Raw genomic sequence first — 26,024 nt, forward strand, 5'->3', positions numbered from 1 at the left:
AGGTCCTAATTGAGACCCACGTTCACCACCTTGGTGCCTTGATGTGCAAGAGTTATCCTGTTCCTTCTCTTTTTTACCCCCCTCTTTCTTTATCTTTGTTGATTTCCGTGGAAAATTGCTCTATTTTTCTTTGATTTGAAGATTGGCATACGAGTAATCCTGCATACTCGTTTTTCATCTCACTTTTATATTATCAGGTTAACGTTACAGTGTTCATCAGGCCTTGGATCGGTCTTTACTAAAAGAAAAAGAAAAATTCAAAAGCTAATGGACACATTTACATCTCCAATAATATGGAGATAAAATGAGAGCTGTGTATTTAGAATTACTGTTGACATACCGACATTTATTAAATCCCTATAGATGACACAAGGCTGCTGTTGGATTGTAATACATTTGTCTTTTACTTCTCCAAACTTGGATTTTAAAATAAGAGTGGAACAGAAAGCGTTGATTTCTCTTTCACCATTCGATGGGCGGTAGGAGATCCTGATTTTGGCAGAATTGGAATGGATTGGAGAGAGATTGAGATAGGTTTTATATTCAAATATTGGACGTACAACGCCAAAAACCCAAAAGAAAAAAGAAAAAGAAAAAAAAAAAGTGAGTGGTTGCAAAATTCTTAAACCATGAGTGTCTATTCAAATTCGGCACATCAGGTGCTCTTCATTTTAATTAATTATTTTAAATTTATCTATACGCTTATCCAAAATGCTTACGTCAGATTAAAAAAATGCTTTATTACTATCTGTGGTGGTAGTTCAGTAGTCTCAAGAAAATGTCTATGAAGTTGGGTATGTATTAGGACGTGGGTTAAACTTTCTGCAATAGAGAATCACTCACATAAGTGTAATTAGTATTAGCCGCCTTAAAAACTACTAATGTGCTAGTAGAACTGAGTTAAGTTATGACTCATTTGGTCTTATAGTTCCCGCTGTTTAGACCCTTCCTGAGCGTGACCATGAGTAGCCACTTTTAAAAATAAAGCAATAAATTTAGTAAAAGAAAAGCACCTCCTCAAACTTCCCCGCTAACAAGTACTACCTGGTCGTGATTATGAGTAGGCACTTTTGAAAAACAAATCATTAAATTAGCGATGTCCTAAGTAGTTTCGGGCGTAACCATGAGTAGCGTCTTTTGAAAAACAAAGCATTAAATTAGTGAGCGAACAACATTCACCAAAATATTTTTCTAAATCGCTAAGTCGAATGTAAATCTTTTGATCTCATTTTAACAATGAACTAATCAAAATAACACCTGGCCACCTGGACAAGAATTTGCTCTTCATTCTCTTAATCCTTTCATGGTATTTTCCTCTTTTGGATTCACAAAAGAAAAGAAAAGAAAAAGAACAAGAAGAGGAAACTTACCAACCGACATAGCGTTGACTATATTTTGCATTTTCTTGACGTTAGAGCTTTGGTTTTGTTGAAATTCAAAGCACAAACACGAACAGATAATTTCTAGCAACTATCAAAGACCAAAAGAGTCCCGGGTCAAACCCCCAAACCGGGGTACAGTCAACATGGGCGGCCTGTAATTTCCATTGATTTTGCTTCTAAATACTTTTCTTTTTCCCCCTAATAAAAAACATTCGGGCTAATATTAAAAGCAAAGGGAAGAAAACTGAGAAGCATTTGTTGCGTGTCTGGTTTGGTCTCTCTCTGCAGGCGCTGCAACTTCAACGACATGCCACTACGTTCAACATCCCCATATATTACGATTCCATGAATTAAAACAACTCTAGAAGAAGAAGAAGAAGAAGAAGATATTAGAAGTAGCATGTCAGACGAGGAAACCGACTCAAGCTCCGTTGCTGCGTTAATCATTTTCTTAATCTTGATATCATGTAAGAATCCACAAACTTTTCTGTTTTTCTTTTTATCATTTTCTTGTCGGGAAATTCATGTATATCTATAGCTTCGATCAGTTGCCTCTGTTTTTTTTTTTTTTTTTTTTAAAGGTTTTATTAAACAGGGATCCGGCTTATATTGCTGTAGTAAAAACTATTTTTAACTCAAACGTTGTCGTTTCTTTTATCGCCGTAGTTGGCGTTCGCGCCACCGTCCCTTATTTCTGGTCCATATTTCAGAGTTTTGTTTTATGGGTGGGTGATCAAGGAAGAGTGCTGGATGGGAGTTTTTGGGTTTATTTTCTTTTGAGTGTTTGTTTGTTTGGGGATTTTGGTTTGAATTTATGTGAGTGGTTTTATTTTTTATTCTGATTTTTCGTCGAATGGGTGTTGACTGAAATTTCTGGATTTGTTTTCCGGTTGAACAACAACCGATCATTGGGACCGAAGAATGATTCTTGTTTACAAGAACGAAACATGTTTGCGTTGTTCGAGGACGATTCTATTTCATAAATATGTTTTGGGTTCTAAATTAATTATTTGATTTTACAGGTGTGCTTGTCGCCGGAGATTCTCTGGACGCAGACAGACAAGTCCTGCTAAAACTGAAATCATTTCTCGAAGAAACCAATCGCGTTAATCAAGGAGGATACTCCCACTGGAACGAGCAGATCTCGAAAAGCCCCTGCGATTGGCCGGGAATAACATGCAGTTCAAACAATGCGACTGCAAGGGTCACCCGCATCGAACTCCCGAGCAGCCAAATCGCCGGCGAGATGTTCGGAAACTTCTCGCTGCTTTCCGAGCTCTCACACCTCGACCTCTCCAAGAACACTATCGGCGGATTGATCCCGGAGGACTTGAGCCGGTGCCGGAATCTTGTGCATCTCAATCTGTCACATAACATCCTTGAAGGCGAGCTGAACTTGAATGGATTGAAGAACCTGAAGACGCTTGACTTGTCTGTCAACAGGTTTTGTGGGGAGCTACAGTTGATCTTCCCGGCAATTTGTGACAAATTGGTTGTTGTGAATATATCGGCGAATAATTTCACTGGTGGGATTAGTGGTAGCTTCGATGATTGCTTGAATTTGCAGTACTTGGATTTGAGCTCAAACAACTTCACTGGGCAGCTGTGGAATGGTTTTGCGAGGCTGCTAGATTTTTCTGTCTCGGAAAACTATCTCACAGGGCCTGTTTCGTCGGACATGTTCACTGAAAACTGTAGTTTGCAAATTTTAGACCTGTCGGAAAATATCTTCATCGGTGGGGTTCCGGAGGAAGTATCAAAGTGTCGAAATCTGGTTATTTTGAATCTGGCGGGGAACAATTTTACTGGGGAAATTCCAGCCGAGATTGGATCAATTTCGAGCCTTGAAGCTTTGTACTTGGGGAGCAACAACTTTTCCAATGTCATCCCTGATTCGCTTCTGAACTTGAACAACTTGACCTTCTTGGATTTGAGCAAGAACAATTTTGGAGGAGATATACAAAAGATTTTTGGGAATTTCACGCAGATTAAGTTTCTTGTATTGCATGGGAATTCATACACTGGTGGGATAAAATCGTCAGGAATTCTCAAGCTGCCTAACGTTTTAAGATTAGACCTGAGCTACAACAATTTTTCAGGTTCACTACCGATTGAAGTCTCTGAAATGCCAAGTTTGAACTTCTTGATTCTTGCTTACAATCAATTTTCTGGAAATATACCATCAGAGTATGGAAACTTCTCCCGCCTGCAAGCCCTTGACCTCTCTTTCAACAGGCTTAATGGATCAATACCGGCCACCCTTGGTAAATTGAGCTCGCTCTTGTGGTTGATGCTTGCAAACAATTCTTTAACGGGTGGAATTCCTCTGGAGTTGGGAAATTGCACAAGCTTGTTGTGGTTAAATCTTGCCAACAACCAGCTCTCAGGGAAAATCCCACCTGAATTGACGAATATTGGTAGAAATGCCACGGCTACTTTTCAGTCTAATATCCGGCAAAGTAGCCGGATTATCGCCGGCTCAGGGGAGTGTTTGGCGATGAGGAGGTGGATTCCAGCAGACTACCCTCCTTTCAGTTTTGTGTATACAATCCTCACAAGGAAGAGTTGCAGAAGCATATGGGATCGGTTACTTCAAGGATATGGTCTTTTCCCAATGTGTGTAGCCGGTTCATCGGTCCGGACCTTTCAAATATCCGGTTATCTTCAACTAAGCGGGAATCGACTTTCCGGCGAGCTCCCTTCAGATATTGGCAAGATGCAGAATTTCACTATGTTGCATCTGGGTATCAATGATTTCTACGGGAAACTCCCTCCTCAGATTGGACAGATGCCGCTTGTAGTCCTCAACATCTCCAGGAACAAGTTCTCCGGTGAAATTCCCAAGGAAATCGGTGATATTAAATGCTTGCAGAATCTGGATTTGTCTTGGAACAACTTTTCCGACACGTTCCCGGCGAGCTTGGACCGCTTAACTGAGCTGAGCAAGTTCAATATCTCATACAACCCATTTATCTCTGGCACAATTCCAGCAACTGGGCAATTTGCAACGTTTGAGAAGGATTCCTATATCGGCGATCCCCTGTTGCATCTTCCAAAGTTCATTGACAACTCTACAGATGATTCCCCTAAGAGAACAGATCGGAAGCCCAAAAGACCTACAAAATTGGCTGCATTCTTGGCGTTCCTGGCTGTGATTCTAGCTTTCTTGATATGTGGGTTTTTGTCAATCATAATCTACTCATTGATAAAAAGCCCATCAGAATCACCGGGATATCTTTTAGAGGAAACAAAAAGCCCGCATGATTTTGCATCGAGTTCTAGCTGTTCGTCACCATGGTTGTCAGATACCGTTAAGGTAATCCGTCTGGACAAAACAGCTTTCACACATGCCGACATTTTAAAAGCTACCGGCAACTTTTCGGAGGAGAGGATTATTGGGAAGGGGGGATTCGGCACAGTGTACAGAGGAGTATTGCCTGATGCCAAAGAGGTGGCTGTAAAAAGGCTTCAAAGAGAAGGAATAGAGGGAGAAAGAGAATTCCGAGCAGAAATGGAGGTTCTGAGCGGAAATGGGTTCGGTTGGCCGCATCCAAACCTTGTAACGCTTTATGGGTGGTGCCTGGATGGCTCACAGAAAATTCTGGTTTACGAATACATGGAGGGCGGAAGCTTGGAGGATCTTATAACCGACAGGATGAATCTGACATGGCGGCGTCGAATTGATGTGGCAATCGACGTAGCGCGGGCGTTGTTGTTCTTACACCACGAATGCTTCCCTGCTATCGTGCACCGGGATGTGAAGGCCAGCAATGTGCTGCTCGATAAGGAAGGGAAAGCACGAGTCACGGATTTCGGTCTTGCCAGAGTTGTTGATGCAGGGGATAGCCATGTCAGCACAGTGGTGGCCGGGACAATCGGCTATGTTGCGCCGGAATACGGGCAAACATGGCATGCAACCACGAAAGGCGACGTGTACAGTTTTGGGGTGCTGGCGATGGAGCTGGCAACGGGGCGGCGGGCGGTGGACGGAGGGGAAGAGTGTCTTGTGGAATGGGGTAGACGGGTAATGGGAATTGGGCGGCACGGATTGAGTCGATCAGCCATACCGGTTGTGCTTCTGGGGTCTGGGCTGGCGGAGGGGGCGGAGGAGATGAGTGAGCTGCTTCGGATTGGGGTGAAGTGCACGGCGGAGTCTCCGCAGCGTAGACCAAACATGAAGGAGGTGCTAGCTATGCTGATTATGATATCCACCACAAGGGGAGACTTCAATTATGGCTCCTTTTCTCCTCCCCCGTGATTTTAGGTTTCCAGAAAAAAAAAAAAAAAAAATGTCCATAATTCTAGGGTGCTATACACAGTTTAATTACACACATAAATACTCAACAAATTTTGACTACTGTAATTCTTCTTGTACACATCATTCATTAGTTGAAGAAGGTTTTTGTTTTTTTATTTTTTTTGTTATGCAATTCCTCAAGGATAAATACCAGTCATAAGAATCTTCATTTGAACTTAGATTTTTTACTTTTGAAAGGAAAATTCTTTTTAGTTGTTTCAGTAACATGTTATCTTTTTAATAGGTAGGATTTGCCATTTGATGCAAGAAATTGTGTGAATTTCCAAAATTTGAGAATTTACAATTTTTTAAAAATTGTATGGGATCTAGATCTGTCACAACTAGTAGGTTAAACAAATAGAATATTTGAAAGAAACATTGTAGTGAGGATAATGAGTTATATTTATACATAAATGCATTGATTACAAGAGAGAGATTTTAGGATATACGTTGTAACGGCTAGGAGATATGCTATACATGAGAGTATAAAACAAGGAAATAGTCCCCGAGAGGTAGCTCAATCGACTGGGACTACACTTAATGAAGTGGAGGTCACTAGTTCGAATCTCTCTCCCCCCTCTTGTGCGGACATGTCAAAAAAAAAAAAAAAAAACAAGGAAATAGGTAATGGTCATGTCCCATGATTTGTGCAATGCTCTTGATTTTGACTCTCTCTTTAATTCTTTTATTGGCATGGTGTGATTGCTAGTCTTACTACTCCCCCTCAAACTAGGCTGAGTAGTAAAGCCTAGTTTGATAGATAATGTAGTGAAAGACTCTCGGAGTATGGGTTTGGTGAAGGAGTGATGATAGAGAGAACACGGGCATGCATCACGCCCGTGTTTTTTAATATTTTTTAATATATATTTTTTAATTATAATATTAAAATATATTATTTTAATATTAAAAAATATTAAAAAACACGGGCGTGTGTTCTCTCTATCATCACTCTTGGTGAAGATATCAGCCAATTGATTTGAAGAAGAGAAAATTGGGTCACAAGTGCATCAAGAGCAACCTTCTCATGAACATAGTGATGGTCCACCGCAATATGCTTAGAGCGACCATGAAAAACTGGATAGACACTAAGGTAAAGAGAGCTCAAATTATCACAATACAATGTAGGTGACCTAGCCAAAGTAATCCCAAATATCACGTAGCAAAAAACTAAGCAATGTAAGTTTGGCCGAAGCAGAGGTCATAGAGCGTTATTCAGCTTCGGTGCTAGACTTAGCGACAATAGTTTTTTTTTTTTTTCTTAATATATTTCAATTTTTCACTCGATCACCTATCAAAATGCAATCTCAAATCTTTGCTTGATGAACAGAGAAAGATAACACCTTTTTCTTGTTAGTTCCAACTGCCCAAACACGTCAAACCGCCTAGACCTTTTTGATGGCAACACATAGTGACACGTATACATTAACAAATGCTAGAAGAAAAACAATCTTATTTACCAATCAAAATACAAATACCCAAAAGATAGAATGAAGAGCATTTAACTTTCACAAAAAAATAATGTAGAAAGAGTGAGGAGAAAGACAACAGACGAACAAAATCTTTTAGACCAAATAGAGAGGTTGTGCCTGTTTTGCATTGCTTGCTTGCTAAGTTGCAAATGAAGGAGGGCTTCCAAACTTTTTTAAGGATGATTCTGTTCCTTTGTATTTTATTTTGGGTTAAAACTTAAACACTTTATTAGTACCTGGATTTACACATTTTTACTTTTTCTTACATCGAGTTCAAATCATATCATAAATGGTACTTGACTTAAGAGAAAATACAAACTTAGTACTTCTGTTAGGTTCCGTTAACCCAAACTATGTGTCCTCAAAAAATATTAAAAAAATAATAATTAAAAATAATAAAAAAACTAAACCTAAAAAAAAATTGAAAATTGATGGGGGTCGCCGGCCACCCCCATAAATTTTCAATTTTTTTTTTTATTATTTTTTAAGACATGTGGCAGTTCTATATGATGACACGTGCAAATGAATCTAACGAAAGTATTAAGTTTGTCTTTTCTCATAAATCAAGTATCATTTATAACAGGATTTGAATGTGAGAAAAATAAAAAATGTACAAACGCATGTAATAATAAAGTATTTATCCTTTTAATTTTTATTTTTTGTAATTTCCTCTTTTCGAATATTAAAAGCCAAAAAGAGGCACTTCCCATTTTACTTTTGAAAGCTTTCTAACTTCCACCAAGTCTGCTAGTCCTTTCCCTGCCCTCACACGCTCTTGCTCAGTCTCTATTTCTATCTCTCTCGAGCAATTTTTCTTTTCAACCATTTTTTAGCTTCAGACTGACCAAAAATATAAAAAAGATAAAAGATAAAAGATAAAATCAAGGTATGTAATTCCTGCTGTCATTTCCTTTTTCCTTTCCAGTTTTCCTCAGTAAAATGAGCTTCATCTTACTTGCAAAATGATGTAATTGTTGACTTGTGTTTGATTTGTGCTTTCTAATGAGATCTCTACGAGTCCTGCCTAGAAGCAGCGTGGGCAATGTGTCATCCTGACTCATCCAGTTTCTTTTCTCCTTTCTCAATTTTTTGTGAAGTGGGTATTCGTTTTCCAGTTAAAGGAGGTGACTTTATGCGATTATATACACTTTCTAGATGAAATAATGGCTGGGCTGTGTTTGATTGGTGCCCTTTTAGTGGCTTTTATTCAGTTTTTGCCTTGATTTAGCTTCCTAGTCTGCTTTTCCCCTTGCATTCTGATTTTCATTAGTTTTAGGGGAAAATTTTAAAGTTTTATGAGTTTTTCAATTTGAACTCTAAAGTTTAAAAATTGGCAATGTATTTTCTTAATGTTTAAAAAATTTTCAATTTAAACCTTCTATTGCTAATTTTTGTTAAATTGAACAGAAATTAAAAATTAAAAAAAAAAAAAAAGGCTTAAGGGTAATTATGTAATTTCATAGATTTCTGTCTAATTTGACGAAAATTAGTAACGGAAGGTTTAAATTAAAATTTTTTGAAACATTAGGGGTACATTGCCAATTTTTAAACTTTGAGGTTCAAATTGAAAAACTTATGAAACTTAGGGGAGTAAAGTGAATTTTTCCCTTAGTTTTAGCATCAATAGTTAGCACTCGATTATTCTATAGCTATTAAGAGTAGATATCAAATCAATATTTGTTTTTGACAGAATAAAATCTCTTATCAAAAATTGATCTTCAAGGATTTTTTTTATTTTTTTTTGAATTTGTGATAAACAATGGAAATGCAATGTCTTAAGTATCGTGATTGCTGTACTGTTTCATTGTCTAAAACTTCTGTTGCTTTGTTTTCAGTCATTGTATCTAAGAATTATGGCACTCCTTTGTTGCTTTGCTTTTCAAACAATGCATGTTGGAGATTCCTGAATCATTATGATTAACATGATGCTCAATGTAATTGCTCTTTGGCCAATCATCTTGATAGGGCATAAGGACTGAGTATATCACAAAGACATTGCAAGCAACGTGTTGTGGAGAACAACTACATTTGAAATGGCTGAAGAGAGAAGAGATAATATTATGTCTTTAGAGCTAGCGATCCAAAGAGAGGAAGCATACAGGAGGAAACTATCTAAGTTGCAGTTGAACTTAGATAATGATCTTATGCCTTTGGAGGTGAGGATTCAAACGGATGGCTGGATTATTTTCCTTTTCCTCAACCAATGTTCTTTCTTCTCCTGTTTTTTTTTTTTTTTTTTTTTCTCTGATGAATCAACTATTGTCTTTTTAGTTTTCTCTTTTCTCTCAGGCACCCTAAAGTAAAAACAAATAGTTTTTCTGGTTTTCACTGTGAATATCTTTTTTCCCTATTAGAAAACTGACTTCTATTCAAAGACATAAATGACTTGCATAGCATTCAAGGTTGTAATTGGAGTTAGTTGAAGATATGGCTTATATTGATTTAATTGATATACAACCCTTGACTGCTCTGTCAACCAAAATTTTCAACCCCCCTCCTACCCCCTCTTCTTTTTTCAGAAAATGCATGAACATTGTGCTGAAAAGTTCATTCGGAAAAATCTTTAATATCTCTGTTACTTATATTGTTTGTTAAGGCCCAGATTATTAAATGCTATCATATGTTTATTGACTATATTAAAGAGTGACTATATGGATCTGTCCTAGCCAAAAAGGACACATATCACATAGTAAGCAAAGATTCTTTGTTGCAAAAAAAAAAAAAAAAACTTTTAAACGGAGAGTTGGAGTTAATTTCCAGTGCCTAGCTATACAATTGCTTACTAGATCTTTGATTTCTATACGATTTGATCTGGTTAATTAGTAGTTTGTTGGTTCGAATTTGGTTTGCGTATGCCCTGATTTTGCATTGCAGATGAATTGGTCTTCGAAGTTATTGGAAGTTGTCTTCTCCCTCTCTTCAATGTTTTTGCTTTATGTGTGATGGATTTCTTCAGTAGATGAATTGGTTGAGCATAGTTCTTCAGCTCAGTTGTATTTGTACTCTTCTGAACTACTATCATCGTTTGTATCAGGTGCCACCTTCACATCCAACTCCTAGCCCCAATCTAACACCAGCTGCTGGGCCAAGTTCAAGTCCAGTTCTGAGCACAAGTCTTGTGGGGGCAAAGCGAAAAGAGCCGACTACCTGCCTCCAATATCTGCCACCTCAACAGCCCCAACCATTTCATGGTACTGTCATACTTGGAAATGAGGCAGATAACTTATTTTGTGAGGTGTGCCAAGTGCATTGCTCAGGTGCCTTTAGTCTCAAGCAGCACGTAGAAGGAAGAAAACACAAGGGGAAGATAGAAGAGTTGGAACATATCAGGAAATATGGAGGAGAGAAAGCAAACCAGCTGCAATGGTGTGAATTGTGCAATATATCATGCATGAATGAGACTTTGTTAGAGCAACATTTGCAAGGAGCAAGGCACAGGGAGAAACTGCAAGAGTTGGAATCTGGAAAAGGTGGTGGAGAAATCCTAAACCAGCCCAAGTGGTGTAAATTGTGTAAACTTTGGTGTCCTTGCGAATATAATTTCAAGCAACATCTTGAAGGCCACAAGCATGGCCTTCGGCTACAAGCTTTTCAGCAGAAAAAGAGGGCCAAATAGTTGATCTGTTAAGAAAATCCTCTGTTTGTCCCTCTTTTCCTTCCAAAAAGCATCTACCAGAGAAACCATGCTTTTGGCCCCTCAAGTTGCTGCTTGTTTGGGATTTCTCCACCACCTTTTCCAGATTCCAACTCCTGCAGTTTCTCCTGTTCTATTTTCCCTGAAAATTTTGCTCAAACAAAGTCTCATTAAAGCTTGCAATTTTACACAATTCACAAAAAAAGACTAACTATTTAAAGTGGAGGCACAAAGAAGTTTCTTCTTTTCCTCATATCTAGACATTACTGGTACAAAAAGAAAATTAATCCTGAGCTATTATGTATGTTTTGAGATCAAATATCACTCTTTATTACTTAATCATCCAACAGAAAGAGAGTTTGACAAAAGATGAGCAAAATAATTTGCAACCTATGATGGCTTTCAATATTGTGGCAATGCCTTCTTGGACCAATTTTTAGAAGACTACTCGGAAGAGCTAAGAAAATGGCATCTTTGGTGTCATCATGGTTTAATGATCATTTTATTCCAAAATGCCTTTCATGTGTAAGAAAATAGGGGAAAGTACATGTTGGCTCCCTGCACTACCAATATTTTTGTACTTGCACCACTAAACTTCAAAAAGTGGCAATTGGATACCTCAAATTACAGCCATTCCTTTACAAAAAGACAACTCCATTAGTAAAAATTGTTAAAATAGAAGAGGTCATGTGCATGTATACCCTAATACCCACAAGTTGTTCTCCCCATCTTCATATACGGAGTGCAAATGATACATTATCGAAGTTTTTATTTAATAAAGTATCGATCAATTTCAATATGCTTGGTTCTGTTATGTTGGATTGGGTTACGAGCAATACTGATTGTCACAGTACAATTGGATAGAATCATTGGACTCAAACCCAAGCTCTTTCAAGATTATCTTCAATAATAATGTTTCACACACTCTATGAGCCATGGCTCTAAATTCTGCCTTCGCACTGAATTTGGCAACCATTGCTTGTTTCTTGCTATGCCATGACACCAAATTGCCTCCAAATTACCTCCCGTAAATGTGCAATACCTTGACATGGACCATTGATCCATAATTGAGTCAGCCCAATTTGCATCTATATATGCTTCTGTTTTCAAATGATCATGTTGAGAGAGAAAAAAAAAAAAAAATTCCCTTACCTGGTGAGTATTTTAAGAAGCAGAGGATGCGATAAACTGCTTCCATATGAGGTTATCGTAAAGAATGCATGAAGTGGTGGCTCACTACACTTGCAACATATGTAATGTTTTCTAGACATGTGCGAGATAAATAAATCAACCGGCCAACTAATTGCAGATATTTGCCTTTATTTACTAGAGGACTCTTACTAGTTTCTCTCAGTTTAATATTCACATCTACTATAGTATTACTGGCTTTGCATTTGAGCAATCTTGTTTCCTTGAGAAGATCAAGTATGTATATATTTTTAGGAGATAAATATACCATGTTTTGACCTTGCTACCTCAATGCCGAGAATTCCAAACAATCAAAGTCGTTTATTCCAAACTTGTTAGGAAGAGAGTGTTTTAAATTTTGTATCTTCCCATCATCATTTCTTGTTATGACAATATCATCCACATATGCTATCAAAGTTGTTACCTTTCCTTGAGCAAAATGTTTAATGAAAAGTATATGATCAGCCTTACTTTGTTTGTAACCAAATTTCTGCATAGTTCGGGAAGAACGCTCAAACCATGCTCTTGGAGATTGATTTAGGCCATACAAAGCCTTCTTTAGTTGCACACTTTTCCTACTAGGGATGAATCTTCCAATTTAGGAGGAATTCCCATGGATACTTCTCTTTCTATATCTCCATGAAGAAATGCATTTTTTACATCAAATTGATGTAGAGGACAATCCAAGTTCGCAGCTATAGAAAGAAGAACTCTAATTGAGTTCATCTTTGCTATTGGAGCAAATGTTTCCACATAATGAACCTCATAGGTTTGAGTAAAACCTTTTGCAAAAAGTCTGGCCTTATTTCATTCCACATAATTACTGCCCTTATGCTTGACAGTGAACACTCACTTGCATCCAACACCCTTCTTCCCATTAGGTAAGTTAACAATATCTCATGTCTTGTTTTGCGCAGAGCTTTCATCTATTCTTGCATCGCTGTCCTCCGTTTTGGATCACCAAGTACCTCCTGTGCATTTCTAGGCATAGACAAAGATATCATTTATGTGTATATATGTGTGTGAGTTTTAAAAAGGAGTTTTGAAAGTCAAAAGATTTCTCATAAACTACTTTTTACTAATAAATGAATTTAAACTTGTAGTTTACATAAAAAGTTTAAAGAGAAGGTGGATGCTTGTTAGCCATCATGTAGCTTAACATACTTTATTACCTAGGTTGATAAATATTACAATGACTAAATTATCAAAGTACTCTAAGCCTTGACAAACTATCCTAACACTTTGCCTTAAGGTGGAGCACATATAACATATAAACGAGTTTGAAAGAAAAAATTGAATGAAAATACACCCAACATACTCTAATCTTTCCCTCAAGTTGAATCAGCTTAGAGCACACAATACAGAGACAATTATTTTAAAATAATATGCATTAAACCAAATTTAAACAAGCTGAATTCCACAAAAAAAAAAACTCAATACCAAACAAAAATTCACCAAAAACTTAAATGCTAGTTGAAAACTTGCCAGAAAATATAGAACAGTTAATCAGATCTCACCGCAAAAAACTAGGGCCAATCGAATTTCATTGAAAAACATTAATAACTGGTCGGAGCTCACTGCAAAACACCAAGGCCGATCGGATCTTGAGGGAAAACATCGAGAGTTAATTGAATCTCATTGTAAAACACTAAGGCTAGTCCTATCTCGACAACCAACTACAACAATAATGATTCTAGTGATCAATATGATCAACAACAAACGACGATCGCATATCCCATGATCAATCCAACTAACTAATTACACTTGATTGATGATCAATATTATCAACAACAAACAACCAACAACAACGTTTGATTGATGAACAATACAATCGACAACGGTCAACCACATCCAACAATAGGCAACCAACAACAAAGTGGATTGATCATCAACGCAACCAACAAACGAAAACCAACAACGATCAATCAACAATAACATTGGATTGATGATTAATACAACCAAAAAACAAATTGGATTTATCATTAATACAACCTACAACATTAAACCATAACCAACAATGGGCAATCAACAACAACACTGGATTGATCACCAATACAACTAGCAAGGCTCAACCACAGACAACAACAACGTTGGATTGATCATCAATACAACCAACAACGACCAACGAACAACTGCATCTTGTGAACGAACAAGAATGACAACTTGTAAACACTACTCTAGTACTCCACCCAAGTGGCAAACTCGATGGTTGCTCCATGTAGCCCAATTGAGCGAAAAACCACCTGAGCGATAAACCACAAGAGGAATACGATATTGGCTCGAGTTTACGCTTTGACACCGAGCGGTGTTATTTGGGGTCTAATTAAGGGAAGAATTTCACAACACAATATTTGGTTGAGGCCCCATTGGTTTATTTTTTGAGAAAGTACACTTTAAACTTTAATGACTGCTTAGGGCAGGGGAAAAAAATTACTTGCCCCAATTAAGTTAAGTTAATCTTGGGATAAAGAAAGATGGTCAATTCAAATGATGTAATATTCCACAATGAGGTGTGCTTTCTTTATCTTAGATCCTCCTGCTTTTATCATCCTGGTGTCCCAAATGTTTCCTGTGCGTTGGGACTAATGCCATTACCAAGCACATGCATCACCATCATAATCATCCTCGTTAAGAATAATTCTATGTCAAAAAAAAGTATGTCTCATAATATTTTTCCAAAAATAAAAATAAAAATTGAGCAACAGTACTAAATTTGCATTGGATTGGATAAGAAGCAAGTTGCGCTCTCAATCACCATGCACGTTTTTGTCTACAAAATGTAGCTTGTCTACTGTATTTTGTCATAATAAACTTCATTTTTTCTCTCCTCAGAAAGGTAGGAAGAGGCGATCAGAGTGGATCTAAGCGTAACTATGATAGCCTGTGTTTACTAAAAACTGATAAAAAAAAAACCTAGATAGTAAAAATTACGAGCGTTCTCTCAAATTCATTTGAGTCAGTCCATCAAAACATCAAATCAAAGAAAGCAATTTTGAGGATAAACTTTGATTCCAAAGAGATGTGGATAGGATAACAAAGCAGATCACATAGCTGGCTGATACTGATAGACATGCTTAGTCACAAGCACAACTCTCCACAACATATCTTGCTTGTAATTTACTGGTGGATTTGATAACAACACGTGTCGAAAGCTGTCCACATTGGAATAGCAATTTCCGGGACGCATAAAGGAGAGAGCCAGTAACATTATTTGTCTGTCCATATCCACAAACAAACAAAAGCAAAATCTTCCTAATGCTTCTAAATTCCCCCCCTTCGCGGCTAGCAGGAGCAGAGCTAGATTCTGCAGCTAAAGTATATATTTTGTATATATATATATATGGGAACCCAATTATGGTGCCTATATATATTCTTAGAAAAGAAATTGGAGGTGGGGGGTGAGTGATTTCAAGTCATGGACATCTTTGCCATCCTTCACATGATTACTGTTTCTGAGCAAACACTCGAGTGCTTCTCCACTATACCCAACACCAACAATGCATTTTGGTAACGAAAAAATTAAACACAAAAAGAAATAAAGAAAGAAGGAAAAAAGAAAAAAGAAAAAGGAAGCCAATCAAAATCTTTCTCTCCCCACCCCCCTCTTGTCTTTAAATCTGGACATGCATGAGCTCTCTTCTCCTAACTGATCACAGAAATTAAGAAACATACTGATGGAGAACTCTTATGGGTCTTCAAGAAAATCAAAGGATGTTTCTCTCAAAGAGCTCAGCGATAGGCTTGCTGAGTTTGCTCAAGTAAGAGGATGGGATCAATATCACAGTCCTAGAAATCTCCTCTTAGCACTAGTAAGTCAATCAACTACATATATGCATATAATTATGATTAATTAGCCATTTGATGGGTGTTTGTGATGAACATATATATTAATTAATTTGCATTGATTTGTGAAGGTGGGAGAGGTGGGAGAGCTGTCAGAGATATTCCAGTGGAAGGGAGAAGTTGCAAGGGGATTACCCAACTGGAGTTCTGATGATAAGGAGCATTTGGAAGAAGAGCTCTCTGATGTTCTGCTCTATCTTGTTCGTCTTGCTGATGTTTGTGGCCTTGATCTTGGCCAAGCTGCGTTGACTAAAATAGTCAAGAATGCAAGAAAATACCCTATTCTTAATCAAACACAAACTTCCACTTTCAACTAGCAATCCAGGAGCTTCTCAGCTCCCATGCACCCGGCTTCTACATCTCTTTGGTGTTTTTTAAGTTTCTCTTTTTCTTAATGTATTTGTCTAATTTGTGAGAGGAAAAAAAAAAAAAAAAAGTGCTTACTGTTTTATATATATATCCTTGTATGAGAGCATGCATGTTATAAATTAGGATCATCGGAGTGAATTTTTATATTCCTCCTTAATTTCGTTGTCTAAAGTTTCTTTAATTACAATAATTTTATCTAGACGATCTTGATGAATATCTTAGTGTACTTGCTCCAGAAAAAAATAAAATAAAATTTCAAATTCTCCTTGTTCGGATCCATGATGGTGCAGTCTGAGCTGGAGATAAACACAATACTTTAATCCAATGGGAGAGTTTGTTTAGACCTGTTATCGTATATCAAGCACTCACTCGATCTTACATGGAAAAGTTAAAGACGATAAATAACTTTTATTGAAAATCTTCGAAGGGTAAAAGTAACCCAACAAATTCTATATAAACCGTTTTCAAAGAAATAAGAAATATACCCATCCGATTTAAATAAAATATTAGGGTTTTATGTAATTTTGAAGGACCGATACGTTCTCAACCTGTGGCCACAAGTTGAGTCTATCTGAGCAATCTAATTAATTATAGGTATACTCAGCGTGACAAATCTGTAGTTATGAATCAGACGTAGTGATTGCTCATTATTCTTCATCCCATTAATCCCAGCACCTTGCTATGCCTTATTTTCTAGGTTGAAATAGTTTCAAAACCCTGCATTTATTTACTTAGGCACATGCATGCTAGACTTCTTTCATTATAAATTTCATTCTTTCTCATATCTCTACTATTATTATGTGTAATTGTGTAAAAAACAAATCCTTTCTTACTTGGAAAGTTTTCTACATCATCTCATAAATCTCTTGCATATTTTTCTTCTTAAGACAGTATCTCAGATTACAAGAAAAAACAAACATAGGAGCTTCTGAAAAAACTGCAGAAAATCTATGTCTTTAATTAACATGTCAAATAGTACAAAGGTTTAGATGTCTCAAAGAAGAGCAACATTAAAACACGAGCCACATGGGGAATTCAAAACATGTTAAAAATGTTATAAGTAAAAGGGAAGAGCATGTAAATCGAAACAAACTGGTTGTCGTTTATGTGATGGAAAGTTATTGGATCTTCCATTATATTTTCTACAAACTAGCTACTTGATTTCACCTGTTGAATAAGAGGTGAGTGGTGACCATCCCAAATGCTCCTCGCTTTCGTGGGCTCACTCTGCCTAAAGCTTTATGTTTATTGGCCTTTTTTCTAGGGGTGAATATTTGGTCTTGGTTTTTGGTTATTGGCTAAAACCGACAACTGAAATCAAGGTACCCAGTTTTTAATTTTTGAAAATCGGAATTGGAACTGGTTACCCAGTTAATCTATTATATAATAACCGGCCGGTTTCGGTTGGTACCCAGTTATCCGGACCGGGTAACCGGTTTTTTTTTTAAAAAAAAAATTGCATTTTGGGCTTATTTTAGATATTTGACCTAATTCTTAGGCTTATTTTAACCATTTTGTGCCCATTAATAAATTTTTTTTTAAAAAAAAAAAACTAGCCTTAAAATGCCCTAAAATTTTATTTTAAAAGCTTACATAATACATGAGATTAAACTACATGTACATAGACTACATATATGATATATCAACCGATTCAACTACAAATCTCATTCTTATGAGATTAAACACTAATAAGTAGTAAATATTAACCTGTCAAAAACAAACCTAAAGAAGTGATTTATGATTTTTGTGAACCTTAGAGTAAAATATATATATATATATATATACCCGGTTATAACCAAGTATTTAAAAACCCCAAAACCGGTAACCGGAACCGGGCATCCTGGTTACCGGTTTTTCCCAATCGGTTTTTTGGGTTCCCGGTTTCAAAATGGATTTCCCCGTTTTTTTTTTTACACCCCTACTTTTCTCTATTAATGCTGGTGAAAGAAAAATAAAAATTTGCTTCGAAAAAAAAAAAAAAATTTACAAAGCGAAATATTTAAAGTTTTCTCCAAATTGGGCTATAAAATTATTATGAGAATTATGTCGTAGTGTAAATTGAGTATTTTTTGCATCTTTTAATAGGAAGCAGATATCTTAACTTAAATTTTTTAAAAATAATATAACCCTTCAGTGCCTCTTCACGTACGTTAAATAATTTTCCACCAACCAAATACTTCATGATAAACAAAATACTCAATGGTAAAACCATCGGAACCACAAAAAAAAAAATACTCAATCTACTCGTAACACACTTGATTACGACCTCGGAAAAGTGGGAGATCTAGGAGACTAGGAGGCCAATCCTCAGTGGCAGTCTCGTAAATTTGTATAGACTTGTGTCTAGTTAAGTTTCATGCGGGTCGTCTGAGTTCCACGTCGACATTTTGTACAAAAAAGATAATTGGGGGCCCATGAGGGAATTTTGGCTGCAATTAATAAAGGGCGGAAAATGGTAATTAAGAAATATCCGTTCTGCTCCTCTGTAATTTACAAGAATGCCATTAACATATCTATGTATAAGTATATATAAATCTCTTTGGGGTCACCAAACGTGTTATTTTAAAAAAATAAATTACCCAAATGAACGGGGAACCGGCCCAGGATTACAGCCCACGAAAAGCTAGGCTCTAGTGTAGAGAATCCCTCGTCACCCAAAACCTGCGGGCCTGTGGCCTTGGGCCCGTTTGGCAATGGACTTGCCAAAGTCTAACTTTTTTAAAAAAAAAAAAAATTCAACTCTCATTATTCTTATTTTTTATATCACATTAATCACTTTTTATTACTATTCAAACAAAAAACTCACTATAAAACAAATTTTTTTCATTTTTGCATACAAAAATTTTAAAACTTCTATCTGTTTTATATCACATGAATCACTTCGAAACCAAAACTTTACTACACAATCCATTACCAAACACGACCCAAGGCCTTGTGTGGAAAAGTGCCAAAAGCATTTACGTCAAACGCCCTCAACAAGGAAAGTAGTCGTTGGAGGGGCTCCCCGAAAGGAAAGTGAATGAATTGACATTCGTGAACTTCCTATTATGAACCGACTCAAGAAGGAAATGCAACTTTGAGTGGACAAAGTTTTCCGTGGAATTGGGTTAGAGGAAGTTCTAGTCTATAAAAATGATATTATCCCTTTGAACACGTGTTTTTTTAATAAAATTTCTTTCAAATTTATTCCTTTAATTAAAAGAAGTTTGTGCTTTTTGAATGCAAAGAAATACATGTCATTTTTAGCCTATTCAGTATATGTATGGACCGTGAACATGATTGGTTATGTAGGTTTTCTTAGTGTAAGCAAGAGCTTTTCGTGCTATCACATTGAATTGTTAGAACACTTATATTAGGTCAGTCAAAATAGTTAAAATGTAGCAGAAAATACTAAAATATGCTCAATATCCAAGGCATTGTTTTAATTAATATTATTAGTAAAATAGAAGTTATATTTTAAAAAACAAAAAGAATTTAAAACGTGTAACAAATTGAGTTAATTAGATTTTGCCACCGTTATATTTTAATATTTAAAATATACGTGTTATAGATATTAAGTTGGGCACTTTAAATTTACCAGGGAGCAGAAAACTCAATGTTTTCCTTTATGAATTGTAGATTGGCTTTTTTCAAAATGCTTATGTTGAAGGTAGTTGAGTGAATGCCCTTTTCTTCTATATATAGGCCGTCGTCTCTCATTATTCCTCTTTAGGGTTTTAAGAACTCATGCCAATACTTTCTAATTTACTGAAGTGGAGATTCATTCCACAAGTTTGTTGGGAAGGAATGCATGGCATAAGTAGATAGTTGCTGAGTGTTACATCTTTACAAGAGTGCACCTGAATCCTTATCGGTAATTTGAGCCGTGGACCATCGGGCGTTCTAATTGTGGGTTGCCGCTTAACACTCATTTTATGATTTTATTTAACTCTCTTTTTGTTAGAATATAAATTAATTAAAATTCATTTTTTTTCTTGAGTGATTAAAATTTTTAGATAACTAATGATCAACATTTTCTAAGATTATTGGTGCGTGCTTTGTAGGATTTGTGGAGTTAATTTATAGGAAAATTACAGTTTACCCTCTTAAAGTTGACAGCGTTGTAACACAACAAATTCTATATAAACCGTTTTCAAATTAAGAAATAAGAAATATACCCAACCGATTTAAAAAACGATTTAAATAAAATATTAGGGTTTTATGTAATCATGAAGGACCGGTTCTCAATCCGTGGCCACAAGTTGAGTCTATCTAGGCGATCTAATTAATTATAAGTGCACTTAAAGTGACAAATTTGTAATTATGAATCAGACATAGTAATTGCTCTTCATCCCATTAATCTGGATCAGGTTCCCCTCGAATTAGAGGGGAATTCCCAATCTAGACTGTGTGATGAAATCTAATGGTCCAGAATATTCTACTAAAAAAATAATAACAAAATATTATTTATATTTTTTTAAAAAAATCAAAACAAAATAATTAAAAAATTAATTAAGAAAAACAAAAAGCAAAAAGCAAAAAAGCAATCATCTCTTCCTTCTCCTTCTTCCCTTACGAAATTTCCATCCTTTTCCTTACCAGAGCTTCAGCCAGCACCCAAAAAGCAATCATTTCCACAACCCTCCGGTAGCACCACTAGCCCCTAAAAAAGAAATAGGTTTGGCGTTTGTTTTTTGACTTTTAATCCTTGAGGGTGGCTCCATGGCCAAACAGTGGCCCTTGGGGGGTGGTTTGGGGCCAAACCTATGAGTTGTTTTTTGGACTTTTGACTCTTGGGGGTGGCTTCCAAGAGCGATGGGGTGGCTTCGGCTACTTCCAATGGCCAAATAATAATAAAATAAAAATTATATGTTTTTATTATATATTTTTTTTTTTTTGAAAAAAAGTAAAAGAATATTTTATTATTATTTATTTAATGGGACATGTGGCGTCACAACAAGAGTTGGATCTCTTTCAAGCGATCCTGACTGTGAATTCGAGAATTTCAAATTTTCCTCTAATTCGAAGGGATTCGAATCCCTTTATAAAGGGATGGTGAGTTTGGTGCATTTATGTTTAAAGTATGTAAGGTTACTTTTCGCATTGAGCACACAGCACATGTTAAAAAAAAAAAAAATTAAAAAATTAAAAAAATAAATAAATAAAAGAAACAAAAAAGAAAAGAAAAGAAAAGAAAAGTGACATGCCCAATTAAGCTCCCGCCATAGGACAAGGGGGGCCTAGGAAGAGAGGGGGTAAACACCCTTAATAGGACGACTTACGTGGCACCTGGACCTGGAGAGAGGCCGGGAACCCTGCAACCCAAGGGAACTTTGTAAGTGCTAAGCCAACCATATCAAATAAAATCAGCCTAAGGTAACAACTTAGACTCTTTTACCTTTACATAAGATATTTCTCCTAACCCCTCACAAAAAGCTTGAACTAACTTGGGCATTAATTGGAGTCCCTGTTGGAACAGCCCGCGCAGGCCTCTAATTAAGCCTTGAGTTTGTGGCGTGCAAACAACCTGGGAGGAGGAAGAAGCATAGCGCATCAAACATTGAACCGGAGTGTGGCGGAGATATTTTGGACTAGTCTAACAAGTATTATACTCATATCGATCTTGACACCATCCAAACCTAACACGAATCACAAATTTAACACGAAATTAGTGAGTTATGATTAAAGAATCTCACCAATTTAATTAAATAAATTGATTATAGTTAATCTATATAATCTTATATTCATATTTTAATACAGCTTAAATCCAACACATAAACATTAATTATCACCCATTTGCTAGCCTGGTTGGAGTTTTAAGTGGGATGCGATGCGTTTCTTTAAAAATGCAGCAAGATGCAAACGCCTTTTAAGTGCTGCCCTCCACTCTCATCCACAACATAAATTACATTCTTAACCAAAAAAACTCATCCCCTGCAAATTATTTTTAATGTATCTTTTAAAAATATAAATTATTTTTACGAAATTGTAATTTCAAACGCACCCTTAATTAATCACTATCTCAACTTATATCAAAAAGATCGAGCAGTACTCATGCACGCCAACATTATTCGAAATTCCTTGCATGCTGGTCTCTCCGTTGTATGTTCATGCTTAGGCAATAAAACTCAAAAGCCACTTGTCTCAAGAATTAATTCTGCACAACTGATTTTTTTCTTCTTCTTCTTCTAAGCTGCAAGATTGCACCAAACATTAATAAAATAAACAAAAAAACAAATGTCAAATTTGTATGTGTTCCCCCTAGCTACGAAAAGGGCCGACAAAAGCTCACATAATTGTTACAGTTGTGACCGACAGCTTTTGGATCCTGCAGTACAGTTACAGAAGGGCCTACACAAAACATTATTGACTCGCGTCTTAAATTATTAGCCTGAATGATTGAATATATACCAGGGATTGCGCGCCACAGAACCATTATCTCATTCTCCCAAAACCACCATACTCCATACGTACAGAAGTAGTATGCTCTTTCCTCACGCATCTTCTGCAACTTTCATGGCCACTATCCTCGCCTTTTTTCTCTTCCTCTTCTTTCTATTATGGATACTAAGAAAAGCTCGTAAAACAACACTTCCACCAGAAGCTGGTGGCGCTTGGCCTTTGATTGGCCACCTCCACCTATTACGAGGACCAACACCAGCCCATATTACGTTGGGTAAGATGGCCGATAAGTATGGATCCATCTTCACTATCCAGCTAGGAGTGCATCGTGCTCTCATAGTGAGCAGTTGGGAGATAGCAAAAGAGTGCTTCACCACAAACGACAAAGCATTTGCCAACCGTCCAAAAGCTATAGCTTCAGAACTCATGGGCTACAACTATGCCTTGTTTATACTTAGCCCTTACGGTCCTTACTGGCGCCAAGTGCGTAAAATAGCCACCGTGGAGGTCCTCTCAAACCACCGCCTTGAGATGCTCAAGCACATCCGAGAGTTCGAGGTAAATAGATCTATTAAAGAGATGTATGAGCTCTGGGTGAAGAACAATAACATGTTGGTAGAGATGAAGAGATGGTTTGGGTCCATAACCCTAAATGTTATATTTAGGATGGTTGTGGGGAAGCGATTTTTTGGGACTGCAACGTCCGAGGATGATAATGAATTTGACGATCAGTGTCGGAAGACATTAAAAGAATTCTTTGAGTTGAGTGGTACGGTTGTGGTAGCAGATGCACTTCCTTACCTGAGGTGGTTGGACTTTGGAGGGTACGAGAGCGCCATGAAGCATACTGCGAAACAATTTGATCATATGATTGAAGGTTGGTTACAAGAACATAAGCAAAGGAAGGTGTCCGGTGAGGCAAAGGAACCCCAAGACTTTATGGATGTGATGCTGTCTGTTGTTGCTAGCGACGAAAACATCTCCGATCATCATGATGCTGATACAATCACTAAAGCTACATGTCTGGTAAGCTTTTGATATACGTACCCTATAACTATTATGAACATGATTATTTTGTTAACCAGAGTACGTAATTGTCATTCATCGATCGACTACTATCAAATAGGCATAGGCATAGGCATAGGCATCATAGAGTTTATGGTTTGTTTGGTGACCATCTTGATCAAGTTCATGATGAGAAAATAAGAAGCAAAACAATAATTGTCTTAACACTGTGACGGAAGTTTGGTTTATTTTACCATTCACATCTATTTGTTTAAAATTAGCGTGTTTTAGGTGATTTTTTGTGTCAGTCATTTAAATAATGGATAAAAGAAAAGTCGCTTAAAATACATGCATTATGCCACCTAGCTAGTATGAAATTAGTGTGGAGAATTAATATAGCTAGTCTAAAAAAATATATATTAATTTTCTTTTGTCTTAAGGTGGACTTAGGACCACGTTTTAAAACATTACTTTTGTTTTTGTTTTTTGTTACTCTTATTAATATTTACTGGGCATTTAATTTTGGTTGTTTTGAACCATGAATGATCACCTCAATCTTTTTAGCCTAACCATCTAATGCTTCAACCATGGTGCTTTTGTAGTCCCTTATCTTAGGGGGCGCAGATACAACACAAGTAACAATGACATGGGCTCTTTCTCTCCTTCTTAACAACCAAGAAGTCCTAAAGAAAGTACAACAAGAGTTAGATGTCCAGGTTGGTAGAGAGAGACAAGTAAAGGAATCAGACATCAAAAACTTAGTTTATCTCCAAGCTATCATCAAAGAAAGTATGCGTTTATACGCTGCCGGAGCGCTCACTATCCCGCACGAGTCCACTGAAGACTGCACTTTGGCTGGCTACCACGTTCCAACAGGCACGCGACTCGTTGTTAATCTTTCAAAGATGCATCGAGACCCACATGTGTGGTCTAATGCAAATGAATTTCAGCCAGAAAGATTTCTTTCAACCCATAAGGGTATTGATGTTAAGGGCCAGCATTTTGAATTAACACCATTTGGTGCCGGTAGAAGGATATGCCCCGGAATTTCATTAGCCTTGCAAGTTATGCAACTCACACTTGCTACCTTGTTGCACGCTTTTGATATTGCAACTCCATCAGATGAGCCTGTGGACATGATTGAGAAAGTCGGACTTATCAACCAGAAACTTACACCAGTTGAAGTCCATCTCACTCCACGCCTTCCTGCTCAAGTATATGCAGAGCTTGATTAGATATTTGATAACTAAAATGCAAATTATGCTATTTAGTAATATTGTTATACGATTGTCAGAAAATTAGGATGATGTGCCAGTAAAAATTAGTTTTTAGTCATTTTTCTTTTTTTTTTTACAAGTGCTGATTCAAAGACTGATTTTCACTAATATGTCATTAAATTGTTGTAGAGCATGCGTATAATATTTTGCTAAATAACATTAGTCTTTCATAATTAATAGTATGCATAAGGATTTTTCCATTTTGTTAATTTTGATTTTTGCATTTTAGGCTATATATTGGGGTATTGTTCTATCTACCTATGTGTTACGTGGCAGGCCATCATACTAGTTGGCAGTAGAAGGATCGATTCCTAAAAAAAGAGGATATCTCCTCATTAGAATTCTAGACTAAGAGGGTATATCCTCAATGGTTTAATAGTAGTCATATTTATAAATATATATAGTTGAAAACCAATGGTTTAATAGTAGTCATATATATAGTTGAAAAACAAACATATATAGGAGCTTCTGAAAAAATGCAGAAAATTTATGTTTTCAAAATGTCAAAATAGTACAAAAGAATATATAAAAGGTCTAGATTTCTCAAAGAAGAGCAACATTAAAACACGAGCTAGCCACATGCATGGGGAATTCAAAACATGTTAAAAATGTTATAAGTAAAAGGGAAGAGCATGTAAATCGAGACATACTGGTTGTCGGTCGTTTATGTGATGGAAAGTTATTGGATCTTCCATTATATATTCTGCAAACTAATTGATTTCACTTGTTGAATAAGAGGTGGTGAGTGGTGACCATCTCAAATGCTCAGCGCTTTCATGGGCTCACTCTGCTTAAAGCTATATCCAACTGATGATATATATATGTGTGTGTGAGATCGAGTTTTTCTCTTTTATTTATTTATTTATTTATTTTTTTGTTTTTTGTTTTTTGTTTTTTGGCCCTTTTCTCTGTTAATGCAGGTGAAAGAAGAAGAAGAAGAAAAAAAAAAGAAAAAAAGAAAAGAAAAAGGATTTTACAAAGCAAAATATTTAAAGTTTTTTCCAAATTAGGCTATAAAATTATTATTTGTCCAAATTTTACTCATATCTCATGTACTCAAATGACACCTAGCAATTTTATAAACTGAATTACAATAAAAAAAAAAATCACATATTCCTTCTCAAATTACAACTCAATTGACAATGTTTCTCTAAACCTTTTGTTGGGACAATGTTTCCC

At 36.4% G+C, this 26,024-nt stretch overlaps 4 protein-coding genes across 5 annotated transcripts; all 4 read left to right on the top strand.

Annotated features, from left to right (window-relative positions):
• Positions 1-1,618: 1,618 nt before the first annotated feature.
• Positions 1,619-5,797, top strand: LOC132173388 (probable LRR receptor-like serine/threonine-protein kinase At1g74360). The gene is made up of 2 exons (XM_059584884.1): positions 1,619-1,849; positions 2,405-5,797. Exons 1-2 carry the CDS (start codon positions 1,783-1,785, stop codon positions 5,638-5,640), a joined length of 3,303 nt encoding a protein of 1,100 aa, XP_059440867.1. The 5' UTR covers positions 1,619-1,782; the 3' UTR covers positions 5,641-5,797.
• A 2,099-nt stretch (positions 5,798-7,896) lies between these two features.
• Positions 7,897-11,121, top strand: LOC132176365 (uncharacterized). Of its 2 annotated transcripts, XM_059588548.1 has the most exons (3): positions 7,897-8,034; positions 9,114-9,304; positions 10,183-11,121. In XM_059588548.1, exons 2-3 carry the CDS (start codon positions 9,182-9,184, stop codon positions 10,762-10,764), a joined length of 705 nt encoding a protein of 234 aa, XP_059444531.1. In that variant the 5' UTR covers positions 7,897-8,034; positions 9,114-9,181; the 3' UTR covers positions 10,765-11,121. The 2 variants fall into 2 exon arrangements, with proteins under 2 accessions (XP_059444531.1, XP_059444532.1); XM_059588549.1 differs by lacking the exon at positions 7,897-8,034 and having other exon boundaries at positions 8,975-9,304.
• A 4,421-nt stretch (positions 11,122-15,542) lies between these two features.
• LOC132176045 (uncharacterized) lies at positions 15,543-16,507 on the top strand. The gene is made up of 2 exons (XM_059588157.1): positions 15,543-15,779; positions 15,885-16,507. Exons 1-2 carry the CDS (start codon positions 15,645-15,647, stop codon positions 16,128-16,130), a joined length of 381 nt encoding a protein of 126 aa, XP_059444140.1. The 5' UTR covers positions 15,543-15,644; the 3' UTR covers positions 16,131-16,507.
• Positions 16,508-22,605: 6,098 nt separating this feature from the next.
• Positions 22,606-24,890, top strand: LOC132176043 (cytochrome P450 CYP82D47-like). The gene is made up of 2 exons (XM_059588156.1): positions 22,606-23,589; positions 24,171-24,890. Exons 1-2 carry the CDS (start codon positions 22,645-22,647, stop codon positions 24,801-24,803), a joined length of 1,578 nt encoding a protein of 525 aa, XP_059444139.1. The 5' UTR covers positions 22,606-22,644; the 3' UTR covers positions 24,804-24,890.
• The last annotated feature ends 1,134 nt before the right edge of the window (positions 24,891-26,024 follow it).

Source organism: Corylus avellana, chromosome ca3, assembly GCF_901000735.1.
Source record: "Corylus avellana chromosome ca3, CavTom2PMs-1.0".
Taxonomy (NCBI): Eukaryota; Viridiplantae; Streptophyta; class Magnoliopsida; order Fagales; family Betulaceae; genus Corylus; species Corylus avellana.

Bases quoted from the DNA above. Each gene is read 5' to 3' on its own strand.
- LOC132173388 (XM_059584884.1), top strand. From the start codon at position 1,783: ATGTCAGACGAGGAAACCGACTCAAGCTCCGTTGCTGCGTTAATCATT. The intron at 1,850-2,404 runs GTAAGAATCCAC...TTGATTTTACAG, and splicing joins TTTCTTAATCTTGATATCAT to GTGTGCTTGTCGCCGGAGAT.
- LOC132176043 (XM_059588156.1), top strand. From the start codon at position 22,645: ATGCTCTTTCCTCACGCATCTTCTGCAACTTTCATGGCCACTATCCTC. The intron at 23,590-24,170 runs GTAAGCTTTTGA...GTGCTTTTGTAG, and splicing joins TCACTAAAGCTACATGTCTG to TCCCTTATCTTAGGGGGCGC.
- LOC132176365 (XM_059588548.1), top strand. From the start codon at position 9,182: ATGGCTGAAGAGAGAAGAGATAATATTATGTCTTTAGAGCTAGCGATC. The intron at 9,305-10,182 runs GTGAGGATTCAA...CGTTTGTATCAG, and splicing joins ATGATCTTATGCCTTTGGAG to GTGCCACCTTCACATCCAAC.
- LOC132176045 (XM_059588157.1), top strand. From the start codon at position 15,645: ATGGAGAACTCTTATGGGTCTTCAAGAAAATCAAAGGATGTTTCTCTC. The intron at 15,780-15,884 runs GTAAGTCAATCA...TGATTTGTGAAG, and splicing joins GAAATCTCCTCTTAGCACTA to GTGGGAGAGGTGGGAGAGCT.